Consider the following 19916-nt stretch of genomic DNA (forward strand, 5'->3'; position numbering starts at 1 on the left):
AACCCAACAGTACTGTACCAGCATTAGTTACAGTCCTGTACCTAATACTGTACCCATTATACAGTAACAGACCTGCACCCACCAGTACTGCACCCATGTTATAAAGTGACAGAACTGTACCCACCAGTACTGTACCCTGGTATTACACAGTGACAAACCTATATCTACCAGCATAATGTCAGCCGTGGCTCAGTTGTAGCACTCTCATCTAGAATCATAGAAAATTTAAGCACAGGAAGCCGCCATTCGGCCCATCGTGTCCATGCCGGCCGAAAATGAGCCACCCAGCCTCTATCCCACTTTCCAGCGCTTGGTCCGTAGCCCTGTAGGTTACGGCCCTTCACTTTAAATGAATTGAGGGTTTCTGCCTCTACCACCTTTTCAGGCAGTGAGTTCCAGACCCCCACCACCCTCTAGGTGAAAAAAATTTTCCTCAGCTCCCCTCTAATCCTTCTACCAATCACTTTAAATCTATGCCCCCTGGTTAAGGGAAATAGGTCCTTCCTATCCACTCCAATAGAAAACAATCCCAGCCTATCCAATCTTTCCTCAGTCAGAAGCTTGTGGGTTTAAGCCCCATTCCAGAGACTTGAGCACATAATCCAGGCTGACATTTCAGCGTAGTAGAGGCTGTGCTACACTATCGGAAGTGCCATCTTTCAGATGAGAGATGAAACCAAGGTCCCTTCTGCCCTCTCAGGTGGATGCAAAAGATCCCATGGCACTATTTTGAAGTAAACAATCTTACAACACCAGGTTATAGTCCAACAATTTTATTTTAAAATCACAAGCTTTCGGAGATTATCCCCTTCGTCAGGTGAATCACCTGACGAAGGGGATAATCTCCGAAAGCTTGTGATTTTAAAATAAAATTGTTGGACTATAACCTGGTGTTGTAAGATTGTTTACATTTGTCCATCACCGGCATCTCCACATCATGACTATTTTGAAGAGCAGGGGAGTTCTCCCTAGTGTCCTGGCCAATATTTATCCCTCAACCAACATCACTAAAACAGATTATCTGGTCATCAAATTGTTGTTTGTGGGCCCCTGATTTGTGCAAATTGGCTGCCGCGTTTATTACATTACAGCAGTGACTACACTTCAAAAGAATGTAATTGGCTGTAAAGCACTGTGACGTTCTGAGGTCATGAAAGGCGCTATATAAATGCAATTATTTTCTTTCTTTTAGTGTTACAGTGGCGGAGCTGAACTCCCCCTGTATTTTATTCTACTCTTCGACAGTTCAACATGCTCTCCCAGGTGCCTTCAGCCAAAGCTCCAGGGAATCACAATGAATGAACAGCTCAGCCACAATCTGCAGCCCACTGACCAGCTCTGCTCCAGGGCAGAACCGTGAGGCTCAAGACCCAGAAACCAGCTCCCCTGAGCAGCCCAACTCTCCTCACAGCTAATTCCCTAACCCCCAGCTGTCTTCCAGCCCCCATGCCCATACCCCAGCCCCCATGCCCATACCCCAGCCCCCATGCCCATACCCCAGCCCCCATGCCCATACCCCAGCCCCCATGCCCATACTCCAGCCCCCATGCCCATACCCATACCCCAGCCCCCATGCCCATACCCCAGCCCCCATGCCCATACCCCAGCCCCCATGCCCATACCCCAGCCCCCATGCCCATACTCCAGCCCCCATGCCCATACCCCAGCCCCCATGCCCATACCCATACCCCAGCCCCCATGCCAATACCCCAGCCCCCATGCCCTCAGTACATAAACCCCTAATCCCAGGCCCCAGTCCCCCAACTCCAGCTCCTGACCACAAGGATAAGAGACCTATCCCCAGGCCGCGGCTGAGCCGGTACGGGTATCGCAGGTCCCACTGGTGTAACACGGCGGTTTCCCCCCCCCCGCCGGGCCGTGCTCTGACCCGGACCCGGCGCCTCTCACCTCTCAGCACCGCCCTGGCGGCGCTCTCTTGCCGGTCCGATCGGAACGACTCAAACCCGAACACTTGGCTGAGGGCCGAGCGGGCCCTGTCCCTGGAGCCTGAGGCCAAGCGCGAGCACATCGCAAGGACGGAGCTCCGAGGCAGGCCCGACTCTGCTCCCAGAGACCTGCCCTCCCGGCCCGCGGCGCCGGCAGCTCGGAGCGGGGCCGGTCAGGGGGCGGGGCCGGCCTCGGCACGCAGCTGCCTGACGTCACCGTCACTAGTGATTCGACGCGCGATGAGACGTCACAGCTCCGTCCGGAAGAGTACGCGTGCGCAGATCCAGAACGCGTGACGTTCATAGAGTGCGCCGAAAAAGATGGCGGCGAAGCCTAACGTTTTGGTCACTCTGACGGCTTACGCCGGGGATTCCGACTCGGACACCGATACGGAGACAGGTGAGGCCTGGGGATTCAGAACGGCCCTGGGACCAAAATAATTAATCGTCTTGGGGGCGCTGGCTGCCATTATCTGAACATATCGGGGCTCAGAAACACCCAGAGCGACGGAGCGGTAACAGTCTGTCACTGTATAACACTGGGGTACAGTACTGGTGGGTACAGGTCTGTCACTGTATAACACTGGGGTACAGTACTGGTGGGTACAGGTCTGTCACTGTATAACACTGGGGTACAGTACTGGTGGGTACAGGTCTGTCACTGTATAACACTGGGGTACAGTACTGGTGGGTACAGGTCTGTCACTGTATAACACTGGGGTACAGTACTGGTGGTACAGGTCTGTCACTGTATAACACTGGGGTACAGTACTGGTGGGTACAGGTCTGTCACTGTATAACACTGGGGTACAGTACTGGTGGGTACAGGTCTGTCACTGTATAACACTGGGGTACAGTACTGGTGGGTACAGGTCTGTCACTGTATAACACTGGGGTACAGTACTGGTGGGTACAGGTCTGTCCCTGTATAACACTGGGGTACAGTACTGGTGGGTACAGGTCTGTCACTGTATAACACTGGGATACAGTACTGGTGGGTACAGGTCTGTCCCTGTATAACACTGGGGTACAGTACTGGTGGTACAGGTCTGTCACTGTATAACACTGGGGTACAGTACTGGTGGGTACAGGTCTGTCACTGTATAACATGGGTACAGTACTGGTGGGTACAGGTCTGTCACTGTATAACACTGGGATACAGTACTGGTGGGTACAGGTCTGTCACTGTATAACACTGGGGTACAGTACTGGTGGGTACAGGTCTGTCCCTGTATAACACTGGGGTACAGTACTGGTGGTACAGGTCTGTCACTGTATAACACTGGGGTACAGTACTGGTGGGTACAGGTCTGTCACTGTATAACATGGGTACAGTACTGGTGGGTACAGGTCTGTCACTGTATAACACTGGGATACAGTACTGGTGGATACAGGTCTGTCACTGTATAACACTGGGGTACAGTACTGGTGGGTACAGGTCTGTCACTGTATAACACGGGTACAGTACTGGTGGGTACAGGTCTGTCACTGTATAATACTGGGGTACAGTACTGGTGGGTACAGATCTGTCACTGTATAACACTGGGGTACAGTACTGGTGGGTACAGGTCTGTCACTGTATAACACGGGTACAGTACTGGTGGGTACAGGTCTGTCACTGTATAATACTGGGGTACAGTACTGGTGGGTACAGGTCTGTCACTGTATAACACTGGGGTACAGTACTGGTGGGTACAGGTCTGTCACTGTATAACACGGGTACAGTACTGGTGGGTACAGGTCTGTCACTGTATAATACTGGGGTACAGTACTGGTGGGTACAGGTCTGTCACTGTATAACACTGGGGTACAGTACTGGTGGGTACAGGTCTGTCACTGTATAATACTGGGGTACAGTACTGGTGGGCACAGGTCTGTCACTGTATAACACTGGGGTACAGTACTGGTGGGTACAGGTCTGTCACTGTATAACACTGGGATACAGTACTGGTGGGTACAGGTCTGTCACTGTATAACACTGGGATACAGTACTGGTGGGTACAGGTCTGTCACTGTATAACACGGGTACAGTACTGGTGGGTACAGGTCTGTCACTGTATAACACGGGTACAGTACTGGTGGGTACAGGTCTGTCACTGTATAACACTGGGGTACAGTACTGGTGGGTACAGGTCTGTCACTGCATAACACTGGGGTACAGTACTGGTGGGTACAGGTCTGTCACTGTATAACACTGGGGTACAGTACTGGTGGGTACAGGTCTGTCACTGTATAACACGGGTACAGTACTGGTGGGTACAGGTCTGTCACTGTATAACACTGGGATACAGTACTGGTGGGTACAGGTCTGTCACTGTATAACACTGGGGTACAGTACTGGTGGGTACAGGTCTGTCACTGTATAACACTGGGGTACAGTACTGGTGGGTACAGGTCTGTCACTGTACAACACTGGGGTACAGTACTGGTGGGTACAGGTCTGTCACTGCATAACACTGGGGTACAGTACTGGTGGGTACAGGTCTGTCACTGTATAACACTGGGGTACAGTACTGGTGGGTACAGGTCTGTCACTGCATAACACTGGGGTACAGTACTGGTGGGTACAGTTCTGTCACTATAACACTGGGGTACAGTGCTGGTGGGTACAGGTCTGTCACTGTATAACACTGGGGTACAGTACTGGTGGGTACAGTTCTGTCACTGTATAACACGGGTACAGTACTGGTGGGTACAGGTCTGTCCCTGTATAACACTGGGGTACAGTACTGGTGGGCACAGGTCTGTCACTGTATAACACTGGGGTACAGTACTGGTGGGTACAGTTCTGTCACTGTATAACACTGGGGTACAGTACTGGTGGGTACAGGTCTGTCACTGTATAACACTGGGGTACAGTACTGGTGGGTACAGGTCTGTCACTGTATAACACTGGGGTACAGTACTGGTGGGTACAGGTCTGTCACTGTATAACACTGGGGTACAGTACTGGTGGGTACAGGTCTGTCACTGTATAACACTGGGGTACAGTACTGGTGGGTACAGGTCTGTCACTGTATAACACGGGTACAGTACTGGTGGGTACAGGTCTGTCCCTGTATAACACTGGGGTACAGTACTGGTGGGTACAGGTCTGTCACTGTAACACGGGTACAGTACTGGTGGGTACAGGTCTGTCACTGTATAACACTGGGGTACAGTACTGGTGGGTACAGTTCTGTCACTGTATAACACTGGGGTACAGTACTGGTGGGTACAGGTCTGTCACTGTATAACACTGGGGTACAGTGCTGGTGGGTACAGGTCTGTCACTGTATAACACTGGGGTACAGTGCTGGTGGGTACAGGTCTGTCACTGTATAACACTGGGGTACAGTACTGGTGGGTACAGGTCTGTCACTGTATAACACTGGGGTACAGTACTGGTGGGTACAGGTCTGTCACTATAACGCTGGGATACAGTACTGGTGGGTACAGGTCTGTCACTGCATAACACTGGGGTACAGTACTGGTGGGTACAGGTCTGTCACTGTATAACACGGGTACAGTACTGGTGGGTACAGGTCTGTCACTGTATAACACTGGGGTACAGTACTGGTGGGTACAGGTCTGTCACTGTATAACACTGGGGTACAGTACTGGTGGGTACAGGTCTGTCACTGTAACACGGGTACAGTACTGGTGGGTACAGGTCTGTCACTGTATAACACGGGTACAGTACTGGTGGGTACAGTTCTGTCACTGTATAACACTGGGGTACAGTACTGGTGGGTACAGGTCTGTCACTGTATAACACTGGGGTACAGTGCTGGTGGGTACAGGTCTGTCACTGTATAACACTGGGGTACAGTGCTGGTGGGTACAGGTCTGTCACTGTATAACACTGGGGTACAGTACTGGTGGGTACAGGTCTGTCACTGTATAACACGGGTACAGTACTGGTGGGTACAGGTCTGTCACTGTATAACACGGGTGCAGTACTGGTGGGTACAGGTCTGTCACTGTATAACACGGGTGCAGTACTGGTGGTACAGGTCTGTCACTGTATAACACGGGTGCAGTACTGGTGGGTACAGGTCTGTCACTGTATAACACTGGGGCCCAGTACTGGTGGGTACAGGTCTGTCACTGTATAACACTGGGGTACAGTACTGGTGGGTACAGGTCTGTCACTGTATAACACTGGGGTACAGTACTGGTGGGTACAGGTCTGTCACTGTATAACACTGGGGTACAGTACTGGTGGGTACAGGTCTGTCACTGTATAACACTGGGGTACAGTACTGGTGGGTACAGGTCTGTCACTGTATAACACTGGGGTACAGTACTGGTGGGTACAGGTCTGTCACTGTATAACACGGGTACAGTACTGGTGGGTACAGGTCTGTCCCTGTATAACACTGGGGTACAGTACTGGTGGGCACAGGTCTGTCACTGTAACACGGGTACAGTACTGGTGGGTACAGGTCTGTCACTGTATAACACGGGTACAGTACTGGTGGGTACAGGTCTGTCACTATAACACTGGGGTACAGTACTGGTGGGTACAGGTCTGTCACTGTATAACACGGGTACAGTACTGGTGGGTACAGGTCTGTCACTATAACACTGGGATACAGTACTGGTGGGTACAGGTCTGTCACTGCATAACACTGGGGTACAGTACTGGTGGGTACAGGTCTGTCACTGTATAACACGGGTACAGTACTGGTGGGTACAGGTCTGTCACTGTATAACACTGGGGTACAGTGCTGGTGGGTACAGGTCTGTCACTGTATAACACTGGGGTACAGTACTGGTGGGTACAGGTCTGTCACTGTAACACGGGTACAGTACTGGTGGGTACAGGTCTGTCACTGTATAACACTGGGGTACAGTACTGGTGGGTACAGTTCTGTCACTGTATAACACTGGGGTACAGTACTGGTGGGTACAGGTCTGTCACTGTATAACATGGGTACAGTACTGGTGGGTACAGGTCTGTCCCTGTATAACACTGGGGTACAGTACTGGTGGGTACAGGTCTGTCACTGTAACACGGGTACAGTACTGGTGGGTACAGGTCTGTCACTGTATAACACTGGGGTACAGTACTGGTGGGTACAGGTCTGTCACTGTAACACGGGTACAGTACTGGTGGGTACAGGTCTGTCACTGTATAACACTGGGGTACAGTACTGGTGGGTACAGTTCTGTCACTGTATAACACTGGGGTACAGTACTGGTGGGTACAGGTCTGTCACTGTATAACACTGGGGTACAGTGCTGGTGGGTACAGGTCTGTCACTGTATAACACGGGTACAGTACTGGTGGGTACAGGTCTGTCACTGTATAACACTGGGGTACAGTGCTGGTGGGTACAGGTCTGTCACTGTATAACACTGGGGTACAGTGCTGGTGGGTACAGGTCTGTCACTGTATAACACTGGGGTACAGTACTGGTGGGTACAGTTCTGTCACTGTATAACACGGGTACAGTACTGGTGGGTACAGGTCTGTCCCTGTATAACACTGGGGTACAGTACTGGTGGGCACAGGTCTGTCACTGTATAACACTGGGGTACAGTACTGGTGGGTACAGTTCTGTCACTGTATAACACTGGGGTACAGTACTGGTGGGTACAGGTCTGTCACTGTATAACACTGGGGTACAGTACTGGTGGGTACAGGTCTGTCACTGTATAACACTGGGGTACAGTACTGGTGGGTACAGGTCTGTCACTGTATAACACTGGGGTACAGTACTGGTGGGTACAGGTCTGTCACTGTATAACACTGGGGTACAGTACTGGTGGGTACAGGTCTGTCACTGTATAACACGGGTACAGTACTGGTGGGTACAGGTCTGTCCCTGTATAACACTGGGGTACAGTACTGGTGGGTACAGGTCTGTCACTGTAACACGGGTACAGTACTGGTGGGTACAGGTCTGTCACTGTATAACACTGGGGTACAGTACTGGTGGGTACAGTTCTGTCACTGTATAACACTGGGGTACAGTACTGGTGGGTACAGGTCTGTCACTGTATAACACTGGGGTACAGTGCTGGTGGGTACAGGTCTGTCACTGTATAACACTGGGGTACAGTGCTGGTGGGTACAGGTCTGTCACTGTATAACACTGGGGTACAGTACTGGTGGGTACAGGTCTGTCACTGTATAACACTGGGGTACAGTACTGGTGGGTACAGGTCTGTCACTATAACGCTGGGATACAGTACTGGTGGGTACAGGTCTGTCACTGCATAACACTGGGGTACAGTACTGGTGGGTACAGGTCTGTCACTGTATAACACGGGTACAGTACTGGTGGGTACAGGTCTGTCACTGTATAACACTGGGGTACAGTACTGGTGGGTACAGGTCTGTCACTGTATAACACTGGGGTACAGTACTGGTGGGTACAGGTCTGTCACTGTAACACGGGTACAGTACTGGTGGGTACAGGTCTGTCACTGTATAACACGGGTACAGTACTGGTGGGTACAGTTCTGTCACTGTATAACACTGGGGTACAGTACTGGTGGGTACAGGTCTGTCACTGTATAACACTGGGGTACAGTGCTGGTGGGTACAGGTCTGTCACTGTATAACACTGGGGTACAGTGCTGGTGGGTACAGGTCTGTCACTGTATAACACTGGGGTACAGTACTGGTGGGTACAGGTCTGTCACTGTATAACACGGGTACAGTACTGGTGGGTACAGGTCTGTCACTGTATAACACGGGTGCAGTACTGGTGGGTACAGGTCTGTCACTGTATAACACGGGTGCAGTACTGGTGGTACAGGTCTGTCACTGTATAACACGGGTGCAGTACTGGTGGGTACAGGTCTGTCACTGTATAACACTGGGGCCCAGTACTGGTGGGTACAGGTCTGTCACTGTATAACACTGGGGTACAGTACTGGTGGGTACAGGTCTGTCACTGTATAACACTGGGGTACAGTACTGGTGGGTACAGGTCTGTCACTGTATAACACTGGGGTACAGTACTGGTGGGTACAGGTCTGTCACTGTATAACACTGGGGTACAGTACTGGTGGGTACAGGTCTGTCACTGTATAACACTGGGGTACAGTACTGGTGGGTACAGGTCTGTCACTGTATAACACGGGTACAGTACTGGTGGGTACAGGTCTGTCCCTGTATAACACTGGGGTACAGTACTGGTGGGCACAGGTCTGTCACTGTAACACGGGTACAGTACTGGTGGGTACAGGTCTGTCACTGTATAACACGGGTACAGTACTGGTGGGTACAGGTCTGTCACTATAACACTGGGGTACAGTACTGGTGGGTACAGGTCTGTCACTGTATAACACGGGTACAGTACTGGTGGGTACAGGTCTGTCACTATAACACTGGGATACAGTACTGGTGGGTACAGGTCTGTCACTGCATAACACTGGGGTACAGTACTGGTGGGTACAGGTCTGTCACTGTATAACACGGGTACAGTACTGGTGGGTACAGGTCTGTCACTGTATAACACTGGGGTACAGTGCTGGTGGGTACAGGTCTGTCACTGTATAACACTGGGGTACAGTACTGGTGGGTACAGGTCTGTCACTGTAACACGGGTACAGTACTGGTGGGTACAGGTCTGTCACTGTATAACACTGGGGTACAGTACTGGTGGGTACAGTTCTGTCACTGTATAACACTGGGGTACAGTACTGGTGGGTACAGGTCTGTCACTGTATAACATGGGTACAGTACTGGTGGGTACAGGTCTGTCCCTGTATAACACTGGGGTACAGTACTGGTGGGTACAGGTCTGTCACTGTAACACGGGTACAGTACTGGTGGGTACAGGTCTGTCACTGTATAACACTGGGGTACAGTACTGGTGGGTACAGGTCTGTCACTGTAACACGGGTACAGTACTGGTGGGTACAGGTCTGTCACTGTATAACACTGGGGTACAGTACTGGTGGGTACAGTTCTGTCACTGTATAACACTGGGGTACAGTACTGGTGGGTACAGGTCTGTCACTGTATAACACTGGGGTACAGTGCTGGTGGGTACAGGTCTGTCACTGTATAACACGGGTACAGTACTGGTGGGTACAGGTCTGTCACTGTATAACACTGGGGTACAGTGCTGGTGGGTACAGGTCTGTCACTGTATAACACTGGGGTACAGTGCTGGTGGGTACAGGTCTGTCACTGTATAACACTGGGGTACAGTACTGGTGGGTACAGGTCTGTCACTGTATAACACGGGTGCAGTACTGGTGGGTACAGGTCTGTCACTGTATAACACTGGAGTACAGTACTGGTGGGTACAGGTCTGTCACTGTATAACACGGGTACAGTACTGGTGGGTACAGGTCTGTCACTGTATAACACGGGTGCAGTACTGGTGGGTACAGGTCTGTCACTGTATAACACGGGTGCAGTACTGGTGGTACAGGTCTGTCACTGTATAACACGGGTGCAGTACTGGTGGGTACAGGTCTGTCACTGTATAACACTGGGGTACAGTACTGGTGGGTACAGGTCTGTCACTGTATAACACTGGGGCCCAGTACTGGTGGGTACAGGTCTGTCACTGTATAGCACTGGGGTACAGTACTGGTGGGTACAGGTCTGTCACTGTATAACACTGGGGTACAGTACTGGTGGGTACAGGTCTGTCACTGTATAACACTGGGGTACAGTACTGGTGGGTACAGGTCTGTCACTGTATAACACTGGGGTATAGTACTGGTGGGTACAGGTCTGTCACTGTATAACACTGGGGTACAGTACTGGTGGGTACAGGTCTGTCACTGTATAACACGGGTACAGTACTGGTGGGTACAGGTCTGTCCCTGTATAACACTGGGGTACAGTACTGGTGGGCACAGGTCTGTCACTGTAACACGGGTACAGTACTGGTGGGTACAGGTCTGTCACTGTATAACACTGGGGGACAGTACTGGTGGGTACAGTTCTGTCACTGTATAACACTGGGGTACAGTACTGGTGGTACAGGTCTGTCACTGTATAACACTGGGGTACAGTCCTGGTGGGTGCAGGTCTGTCACTGTATAACACTGGGGTACAGTACTGGTGGGCACAGGTCTGTCACTGTATAACACTGGGGTACAGTACTGGTGGGTACAGGTCTGTCACTGTATAACACGGGTACAGTACTGGTGGGTACAGGTCTGTCCCTGTATAACACTGGGGTACAGTACTGGTGGGTACAGGTCTGTCACTGTAACACGGGTACAGTACTGGTGGGTGCAGGTCTGTCACTGTATAACACTGGGGTACAGTACTGGTGGGTACAGTTCTGTCACTGTATAACACTGGGGTACAGTACTGGTGGGTACAGGTCTGTCACTGTATAACACTGGGGTACAGTGCTGGTGGGTACAGGTCTGTCACTGTATAACACTGGGGTACAGTGCTGGTGGGTACAGGTCTGTCACTGTATAACACTGGGGTACAGTACTGGTGGGTACAGGTCTGTCACTGTATAACACTGGAGTACAGTACTGGTGGGTACAGGTCTGTCACTGTATAACACGGGTAAAGTACTGGTGGGTACAGGTCTGTCACTGTATAACACTGGGGTACAGTACTGGTGGGTACAGGTCTGTCACTGTATAACACGGGTACAATACTGGTGGGTACAGGTCTGTCACTGTATAACACTGGGGTACAGTGCTGGTGGGTACAGGTCTGTCACTGTATAACACTGGGGTACAGTACTGGTGGGTACAGGTCTGTCACTGTAACACGGGTACAGTACTGGTGGGTACAGGTCTGTCACTGTATAACACTGGGATACAGTACTGATGGGTACAGGTCTGTCACTGTATAACACTGGGGTACAGTACTGGTGGGTACAGGTCTGTCACTGTATAACACGGGTGCAGTACTGGTGGGTACAGGTCTGTCACTGTATAACACTGGAGTACAGTACTGGTGGGTACAGGTCTGTCACTGTATAACACGGGTACAGTACTGGTGGGTACAGGTCTGTCACTGTATTACACGGGTGCAGTCCTGGTGGGTACAGGTCTGTCACTGTATAACACGGGTGCAGTACTGGTGGTACAGGTCTGTCACTGTATAACACGGGTGCAGTACTGGTGGGTACAGGTCTGTCACTGTATAACACTGGGGTACAGTACTGGTGGGTACAGGTCTGTCACTGTATAACACTGGGGCCCAGTACTGGTGGGTACAGGTCTGTCACTGTATAACACTGGGGTACAGTACTGGTGGGTACAGGTCTGTCACTGTATAACACTGGGGTACAGTACTGGTGGGTACAGGTCTGTCACTGTATAACACTGGGGTACAGTACTGGTGGGTACAGGTCTGTCACTGTATAACACTGGGGTACAGTACTGGTGGGTACAGGTCTGTCACTGTATAACACTGGGGTACAGTACTGGTGGGTACAGGTCTGTCACTGTATAACACGGATACAGTACTGGTGGGTACAGGTCTGTCCCTGTATAACACTGGGGTACAGTACTGGTGGGCACAGGTCTGTCACTGTAACACGGGTACAGTACTGGTGGGTACAGATCTGTCACTGTATAACACTGGGGTACAGTACTGGTGGGTACAGGTCTGTCACTGTATAACACGGGTACAGTACTGGTGGGTACAGGTCTGTCCCTGTATAACACTGGGGTACAGTACTGGTGGGTACAGGTCTGTCACTGTAACACGGGTACAGTACTGGTGGGTACAGGTCTGTCACTGTATAACACTGGGGTACAGTACTGGTGGGTACAGTTCTGTCACTGTATAACACGGGTACAGTACTGGTGGGTACAGGTCTGTCACTGTATAACACGGGTACAGTACTGGTGGGTACAGGTCTGTCACTGTATAACACTGGGGTACAGTGCTGGTGGGTACAGGTCTGTCACTGTATAACACTGGGGTACAGTACTGGTAGGTGCAGGTCTGTCACTGTAACACGGGTACAGTACTGGTGGGTACAGATCTGTCACTGTATAACACTGGGGTACAGTACTGGTGGGTACAGTTCTGTCACTGTATAACACTGGGGTACAGTACTGGTGGGTACAGGTCTGTCACTGTATAACACTGGGGTACAGTACTGGTGGGTACAGGTCTGTCACTGTATAACACTGGGGTACAGTACTGGTGGGTACAGGTCTGTCACTGTATAACACTGGGGTACAGTACTGGTGGGTACAGGTCTGTCACTGTATAACACGGGTACAGTACTGGTGGGTACAGGTCTGTCCCTGTATAACACTGGGGTACAGTACTGGTGGGTACAGGTCTGTCACTGTAACACGGGTACAGTACTGGTGGGTACAGGTCTGTCACTGTATAACACTGGGGTACAGTACTGGTGGGTACAGTTCTGTCACTGTATAACACTGGGGTACAGTACTGGTGGGTACAGTTCTGTCACTGTATAACACTGGGGTACAGTGCTGGTGGGTACAGGTCTGTCACTGTATAACACTGGGGTACAGTACTGGTGGGTACAGGTCTGTCACTGTATAACACGGGTACAGTACTGGTGGGTACAGGTCTGTCACTATAACACTGGGATACAGTACTGGTGGGTACAGGTCTGTCACTGTATAACACTGGGGTACAGTACTGGTGGGTACAGGTCTGTCACTGTATAACGGGTACAATACTGGTGGGTACAGGTCTGTCACTGTATAACACTGGGGTACAGTGCTGGTGGGTACAGGTCTGTCACTGTATAACACTGGGGTACAGTACTGGTGGGTACAGGTCTGTCACTGTAACACGGGTACAGTACTGGTGGGTACAGGTCTGTCACTGTATAACACTGGGGTACAGTACTGGTGGGTACAGTTCTGTCACTATAACACTGGGGTACAGTACTGGTGGGTACAGGTCTGTCACTGTATAACACTGGGGTACAGTGCTGGTGGGTACAGGTCTGTCACTTTATAACACTGGGGTACAGTGCTGGTGGGTACAGGTCTGTCACTGTATAACACTGGGGTACAGTACTGGTGGGTACAGGTCTGTCACTGTATAACACGGGTGCAGTACTGGTGGGTACAGGTCTGTCACTGTATAACACTGGAGTACAGTACTGGTGGGTACAGGTCTGTCACTGTATAACACGGGTAAAGTACTGGTGGGTACAGGTCTGTCACTGTATAACACGGGTGCAGTACTGGTGGGTACAGGTCTGTCACTGTATAACACGGGTGCAGTACTGGTGGTACAGGTCTGTCACTGTATAACACGGGTGCAGTACTGGTGGGTACAGGTCTGTCACTGTATAACACTGGGGTACAGTACTGGTGGGTACAGGTCTGTCACTGTATAACACTGGGGCCCAGTACTGGTGGGTACAGGTCTGTCACTGTATAACACTGGGGTACAGTACTGGTGGGTACAGGTCTGTCACTGTATAACACTGGGGTACAGTACTGGTGGGTACAGGTCTGTCACTGTATAACACTGGGGTACAGTACTGGTGGGTACAGGTCTGTCACTGTATAACACTGGGGTACAGTACTGGTGGGTACAGTTCTGTCACTGTATAACACTGGGGTACAGTGCTGGTGGGTACAGGTCTGTCACTGTATAACACTGGGGTACAGTACTGGTGGGTACAGGTCTGTCACTGTATAACACTGGGGTACAGTACTGGTGGGACAGGTCTGTCACTGTATAACACTGGGGTACAGTACTGGTGGGTACAGGTCTGTCACTGTATAACACGGGTACAGTACTGGTGGGTACAGGTCTGTCCCTGTATAACACTGGGGTACAGTACTGGTGGGTACAGGTCTGTCACTGTATAACACTGGGGTACAGTGCTGGTGGGTACAGGTCTGTCACTGTATAACACTGGGGTACAGTACTGGTAGGTGCAGGTCTGTCACTGTAACACGGGTACAGTACTGGTGGGTACAGGTCTGTCACTGTATAACACTGGGGTACAGTACTGGTGGGTACAGTTCTGTCACTGTATAACACTGGGGTACAGTACTGGTGGGTACAGGTCTGTCACTGTATAACACTGGGGTACAGTGCTGGTGGGTACAGGTCTGTCACTGTATAACACTGGGGTACAGTGCTGGTGGGTACAGGTCTGTCACTGTATAACACTGGGGTACAGTACTGGTGGGTACAGGTCTGTCACTGTATAACACGGGTGCAGTACTGGTGGGTACAGGTCTGTCACTGTATAACACTGGAGTACAGTACTGGTGGGTACAGGTCTGTCACTGTATAACGGGTACAGTACTGGTGGGTACAGGTCTGTCACTGTATAACACGGGTGCAGTACTGGTGGGTACAGGTCTGTCACTGTATAACACGGGTGCAGTACTGGTGGTACAGGTCTGTCACTGTATAACACGGGTGCAGTACTGGTGGGTACAGGTCTGTCACTGTATAACACTGGAGTACAGTACTGGTGGGTACAGGTGTGTCACTGTGTAACACTGAGCTACAGTACTGATGGGTACAGGTCTGTCACTGTATAACACTGGGGTACATGTCTGTCACTATAACGGGTACAGTACTAGCGGGTACAGGTCTGTCACTGTATAACACTGGGGTACAGTACTGGTGGGTACATGCCTGTCACTATAACACGGGTGCAGTACTGGTGGGTACAGGTCTGTCACTGTATAACACGGGTGCAGTACTGGTGGGTACAGGTCTGTCACTGTATAACACGGGTGCAGTACTGGTGGGTACAGGACTGTCACTATATAACACTGGGGTACAGTACTGGTGGGTACAAGTGTGTCACTGTGTAGCACTGGGGTACAGTACTGGTGGGTACAAGTGTGTCACTGTAACACTGGGGTACAGTACTGATGGGTACTGGTCTGTCACTGTATAACACTGGTACAGTACTGGTGGGTACAGGTCTGTCACTGTATAACACTGGGGTACAGTACTGGTGGGTACAGGTCTGTCACTGTATAACACGGGTACAGTACTGGTGGGTACAGGTCTGTCACTGTATAACAATGGGGTACATGTCTGTCACTATAACGGGTACAGTACTAGCGGGTACAGGTCTGTCACTGTATAACACTGGGGTACAGTACTGGTGGGTACAGGTCTCTCACTATAACACGGGTGCAGTACTGGTGGGTACAGGTCTGTCACTGTATAACACGGGTGCAGTACTGGTGGGTACAGGTCTGTCACTGTATAACACGGGTGCAGTCCTGGTGGGTACAGGACTGTCACTATATAACACTGGGGTACAGTACTGGTGGATACAAGTGTGTCACTGTAACACTGGGGTACAGTACTGATGGGTACAGGTCTGTCACTGTATAACACGGGTACAGTACTGGTGGGTACAGGTCTGTCACTGTATGACACGGGGACAGTACTGGTAGGTACAGGTCTGTCACTGTATAACACTGGGGTACATGTCTGTCACTATAACGGGTACAGTACTCGCGGATACAGGTCTGTCACTGTATAACACAGGTACAGGACTGGTGGGTACAGGTCTGTCACTGTATAATACTGGGGTACAGTACTGGTGGGTACAGGTCTGTCACTATAACGGGTACAGTACTGGTGGGTACAGGTCTGTCACTATAACGGGTACAGTACTGGTGGGTACAGGTCTGTCACTATAACACTGGGGTATGGTACTGGTGGGTACAGGTCTGTCACTGTTTAACACTGGGGTACAGGACTGGTGGGTACAGGCCTGTCACTGTATAACACTGGGGTACAGTACTGGTCGGTACAGGTCTGTCACTGAATAACACTGGGGTACAGGACTGGTGGGTACAGGCCTGTCACTGTATAACACTGGGGTACAGTACTAGTCGGTACAGGTCTGTCACTGAATAACACTGGGGTACAGGACTGGTGGGTACAGGTCTGTCACTGTATAACACTGGGGTACAGTACTGGTCGGTACAGGTCTGTCACTGTATAACACTGTGCTACAGTAGTGGTAGGTACAGGTCTGTCACTATAACACTGGGGTACAGTACTGGTAGGTACAGGTATGTCACTGTATAATACTGGAGTGCAGTACTGGTAGGTACAGGTCTGTCACTGTATAACACGGGGGTACAGGACTGGTGGGTACAGGTCTGTTACGGTATAACACGGGTACAGTACTGGTAGGTACAGGTCTGTCACTATAACACGGGGACAGTACTGGTGGGTACAGGTCTGTCACTATAACACGGGGACAGTACTGGTGGGTACAGGTCTGTCACTGTATCACACTAGGGTACAGTACTGGTGGGTACAGGTCTGTCATTGTTTGACTCTGACCTCTTGTGTGTCAGGTACGAAAGGAGGGCTGGTGTCTGCCGGATATGGAGACGATGATATCAGCAGACTGGAGGAGGCAGATGAGCTGGATGAAGAGGACGAGAGCAGCAGTCCACTGGTGAGTGACAAGTGAGGAGAAACCTTCCCAAAAATATCTTGCCTTTGTTTCTCTCTGATCCTGGGATAAACATTGAGTCTGTGGTAAAACGGCTTGCTGGTTGCCCTTGTTCAATACAATGAGCTGAATATTCCCACAGCTGTTTCGGTTACTCTGAGACTGGCTGAGAAATCTCTTCATCCAGGGTGTATATGTACCAGGTGTCTAGGCCATGTAACTGGAACTGGGAAACAAGTTTCTGGAGGCAATGAGAAATGTTGTGATCAGAGAATGGAAATATTTATCTTTGGGAATTGAGGATGTTACTAGCACGCACTGCAGCATTCTATTTTATTTTAAAGCCACAATAAAGTTTAATTTGGGAGGTTGTACGTATGATGGACCAATGTCCAAGGGTGGACAGAAATTGGTAGTGCAGCACCTACAGAGCTTAATCCAGATACACCGACTGCTTTGCTAGCTACTGTGTTGAAAAATAAAACATTGAGACTCGCAAATTAGAGTCACTCGTTGTCCCCTTTAGTGCAGTAATGTTGCTGCCATCAGCTCAACAATATTTCCTGGTGCAGTGATATAGATGAACAATGAGAGCAAGTCAGTCACCGAAAGGCTGGGGGCTGGAGGGGATGGAGAGTCTCGTGAGTAAAGGCATTGGCCCTGTGACACTGAGCCAAATGGTCCCGGAGGTCCCAGATTCAATCCCCAGTCTGCACTGAGTTAACTGATCTCTTTGCTGCAACTGTTGGAGTACTGCAGTTAGCATCAGTGCTCCTGCAGTAGAGAGAGAGGGAAGAACACTGCCTTGGTTCTGCTCTTAATCACTACCCAGTGACCCCTGTTGAAAAGTGCAGTGTCGACATTGAGTGAGGACAGGATTGAGTTTGGCTGTGATGCCCCTTATGGTTGGATAACCTGCCATCGAGACTCACATGAAGAATGGCCATTTGATTGAGGTACTGGAGGGCAACTAACGCTCCCGGCACACGCATCCCAACATAGTCAGTGCCTTCATGGGGGATGAAAATCATCTCCTATTGGCTGCAATGTGAGTGATTTGTTGAGCTGTGTGTGTGGTTCACTGTCTCCAGTATTCTGTCCAGTATTGATGTATTGATGAGCCTGAGAGTTGACCCCAATGACGCTTTTATTATTTTGTAATTCATTTACTATTGGCACAGATGTTTCATTCACAGGTGAGGTTCTCCCCATGTCCTTGCTGATAGGCGCATACCCAGGCACAGCATGCACAAGCGGTGATTATTTTGTTTTGTGAATTTCTCCATCTGTTCCAACAACCTGCATTTATATGGCGCCTTAAATGTAGTAAAACGTTCCAAAATGTTTCAAGGCGCTTCACAGAAGCATTATCAGACAAAAATTAACACTGAGCCAAAAAGGTAGACATTCGGATGGGTGACCAAACGCTTGGTCAAAGAGGTGGGTTTTCAGGAGCACCTTAAAAGAGGAGAGAGAGGCGCAGAGGTTTGGGGAGGAAATTCCAGAGCTTAGAGTCTAGACAACTGACGGCACGGCCGCCAATGGTGGGGTGAAGGAAGTAGGTGATGCACAAGAGGCCAGAACTGGAGAAACGCAGAGTTCTCTGAGGGTCATGGGGCTGGAGGAGGTTACAGAGGTAGGGAGGGTTGAGGCCACGGAGGCATTTGAACACGAGGAGGAAAACTTCAAATTCAAGGCGTTGCTGGATTGGGAGGCAATGCAGGTCAGTGAAAACAAGGGTGTTGGGTGAATGGGATTTGGTGCGAGTTAGGATATGGGCAGCAGAGGTTTGGATGAGCTTAAATTTACAGAGGGTGGAAGATGAGAGGCCGGCCAGGAGAGTATTGCAATAGTTGAGTCTAGAAGTAACAAAGAATCATAGAATGATACAGCACAAAACGAGGCCGTTCGAACCATCGTGCTTGTGCCAGCTCTTTGAAAGAGCTATCCAAGTAGTCACACTTCCTGCTCTTTCCCCATAGCCCTGCAAATTTTTCCACTTCAAGTATTTATCCAATTCCCTTTCCAAAGTTATTATTGAATCTGCTTCCACCACCCTTTCAGGCAGTGCATTCCAGATCATAACAACTCGCTGCGTGAAACAAATTTCCTCATGTTGCCTCTGGTTCTTTTGCCAATCACCTTAAATCTGTGTCCTCTGGTTACTGACCCTTCTGCCACTGGAAACAGTTTCTCCTTATTTACTCTATCAAAACCCTTCATGGTTTTGAACATCTCCCCTTAATCTTCTCGGCTCTAAGGAGAACACCCCCAGTTTCTCTCGTCTCTCCGCGTAACTGATGTCTTTCATCCCTGGTACCATTCTAGTAAATCTCCGCTACACCATCTTCAAGACTTTGACATCCTTCCTAAAGTGTGGTGCCCAGAATTGGCCACAATACTCCAGCTGTGGCCCAACCAGTGTTTTATAAAGGTTTAGCATAATTGCCTTGCTTTTGTACTCTATGCCTCTATTTATAAAGCTCAGGATCCCATTTGCCTTTTTAACAGCCATGTCAACTTGTCCTGCCACCTTCAAAGACTTGTGTACGTACACCCTCAGGCCTCCCTGTCCCTGCACCCCCTTTAAAATTGTACCATTTAATTTATATTGCCTCTCCTCATTCTTCCTACC

The 19916-nt window shown here is 50.2% G+C and overlaps 2 protein-coding genes across 5 annotated transcripts in view; one reads left to right on the forward strand and one right to left on the reverse strand.

The window, feature by feature from the left end:
• recql5 (RecQ helicase-like 5) overlaps positions 1-2176 on the reverse strand; it is a 112842-nt gene extending 110666 nt beyond the window's left edge. For 2 of the 4 annotated variants that reach the window (XM_068004390.1, XM_068004388.1), the window contains exon 1: positions 1909-2176. In XM_068004390.1, coding sequence (XP_067860491.1) covers positions 1909-2029 — 121 coding nt within the window. In that variant the 5' untranslated portion in view covers positions 2030-2176. The remainder of the gene's footprint in view (positions 1-1908) is intronic. The other 2 variants (XM_068004386.1, XM_068004387.1) reach the window with 2 other exon arrangements.
• Positions 2177-2220: 44 nt separating this feature from the next.
• sap30bp (SAP30 binding protein) overlaps positions 2221-19916 on the forward strand; it is an 86655-nt gene continuing 68959 nt past the window's right edge. Inside the window, exons 1-2 of the mRNA XM_068004391.1 lie at positions 2221-2346; positions 17181-17284. Of these exons, the coding sequence (XP_067860492.1) occupies positions 2268-2346; positions 17181-17284 (183 nt within the window). The 5' untranslated portion in view covers positions 2221-2267. The remainder of the gene's footprint in view (positions 2347-17180; positions 17285-19916) is intronic.

The sequence above is a fragment of the Heptranchias perlo genome, chromosome 23 (assembly GCF_035084215.1).
Source record: "Heptranchias perlo isolate sHepPer1 chromosome 23, sHepPer1.hap1, whole genome shotgun sequence".
NCBI classification, from domain to species: Eukaryota; Metazoa; Chordata; class Chondrichthyes; order Hexanchiformes; family Hexanchidae; genus Heptranchias; species Heptranchias perlo.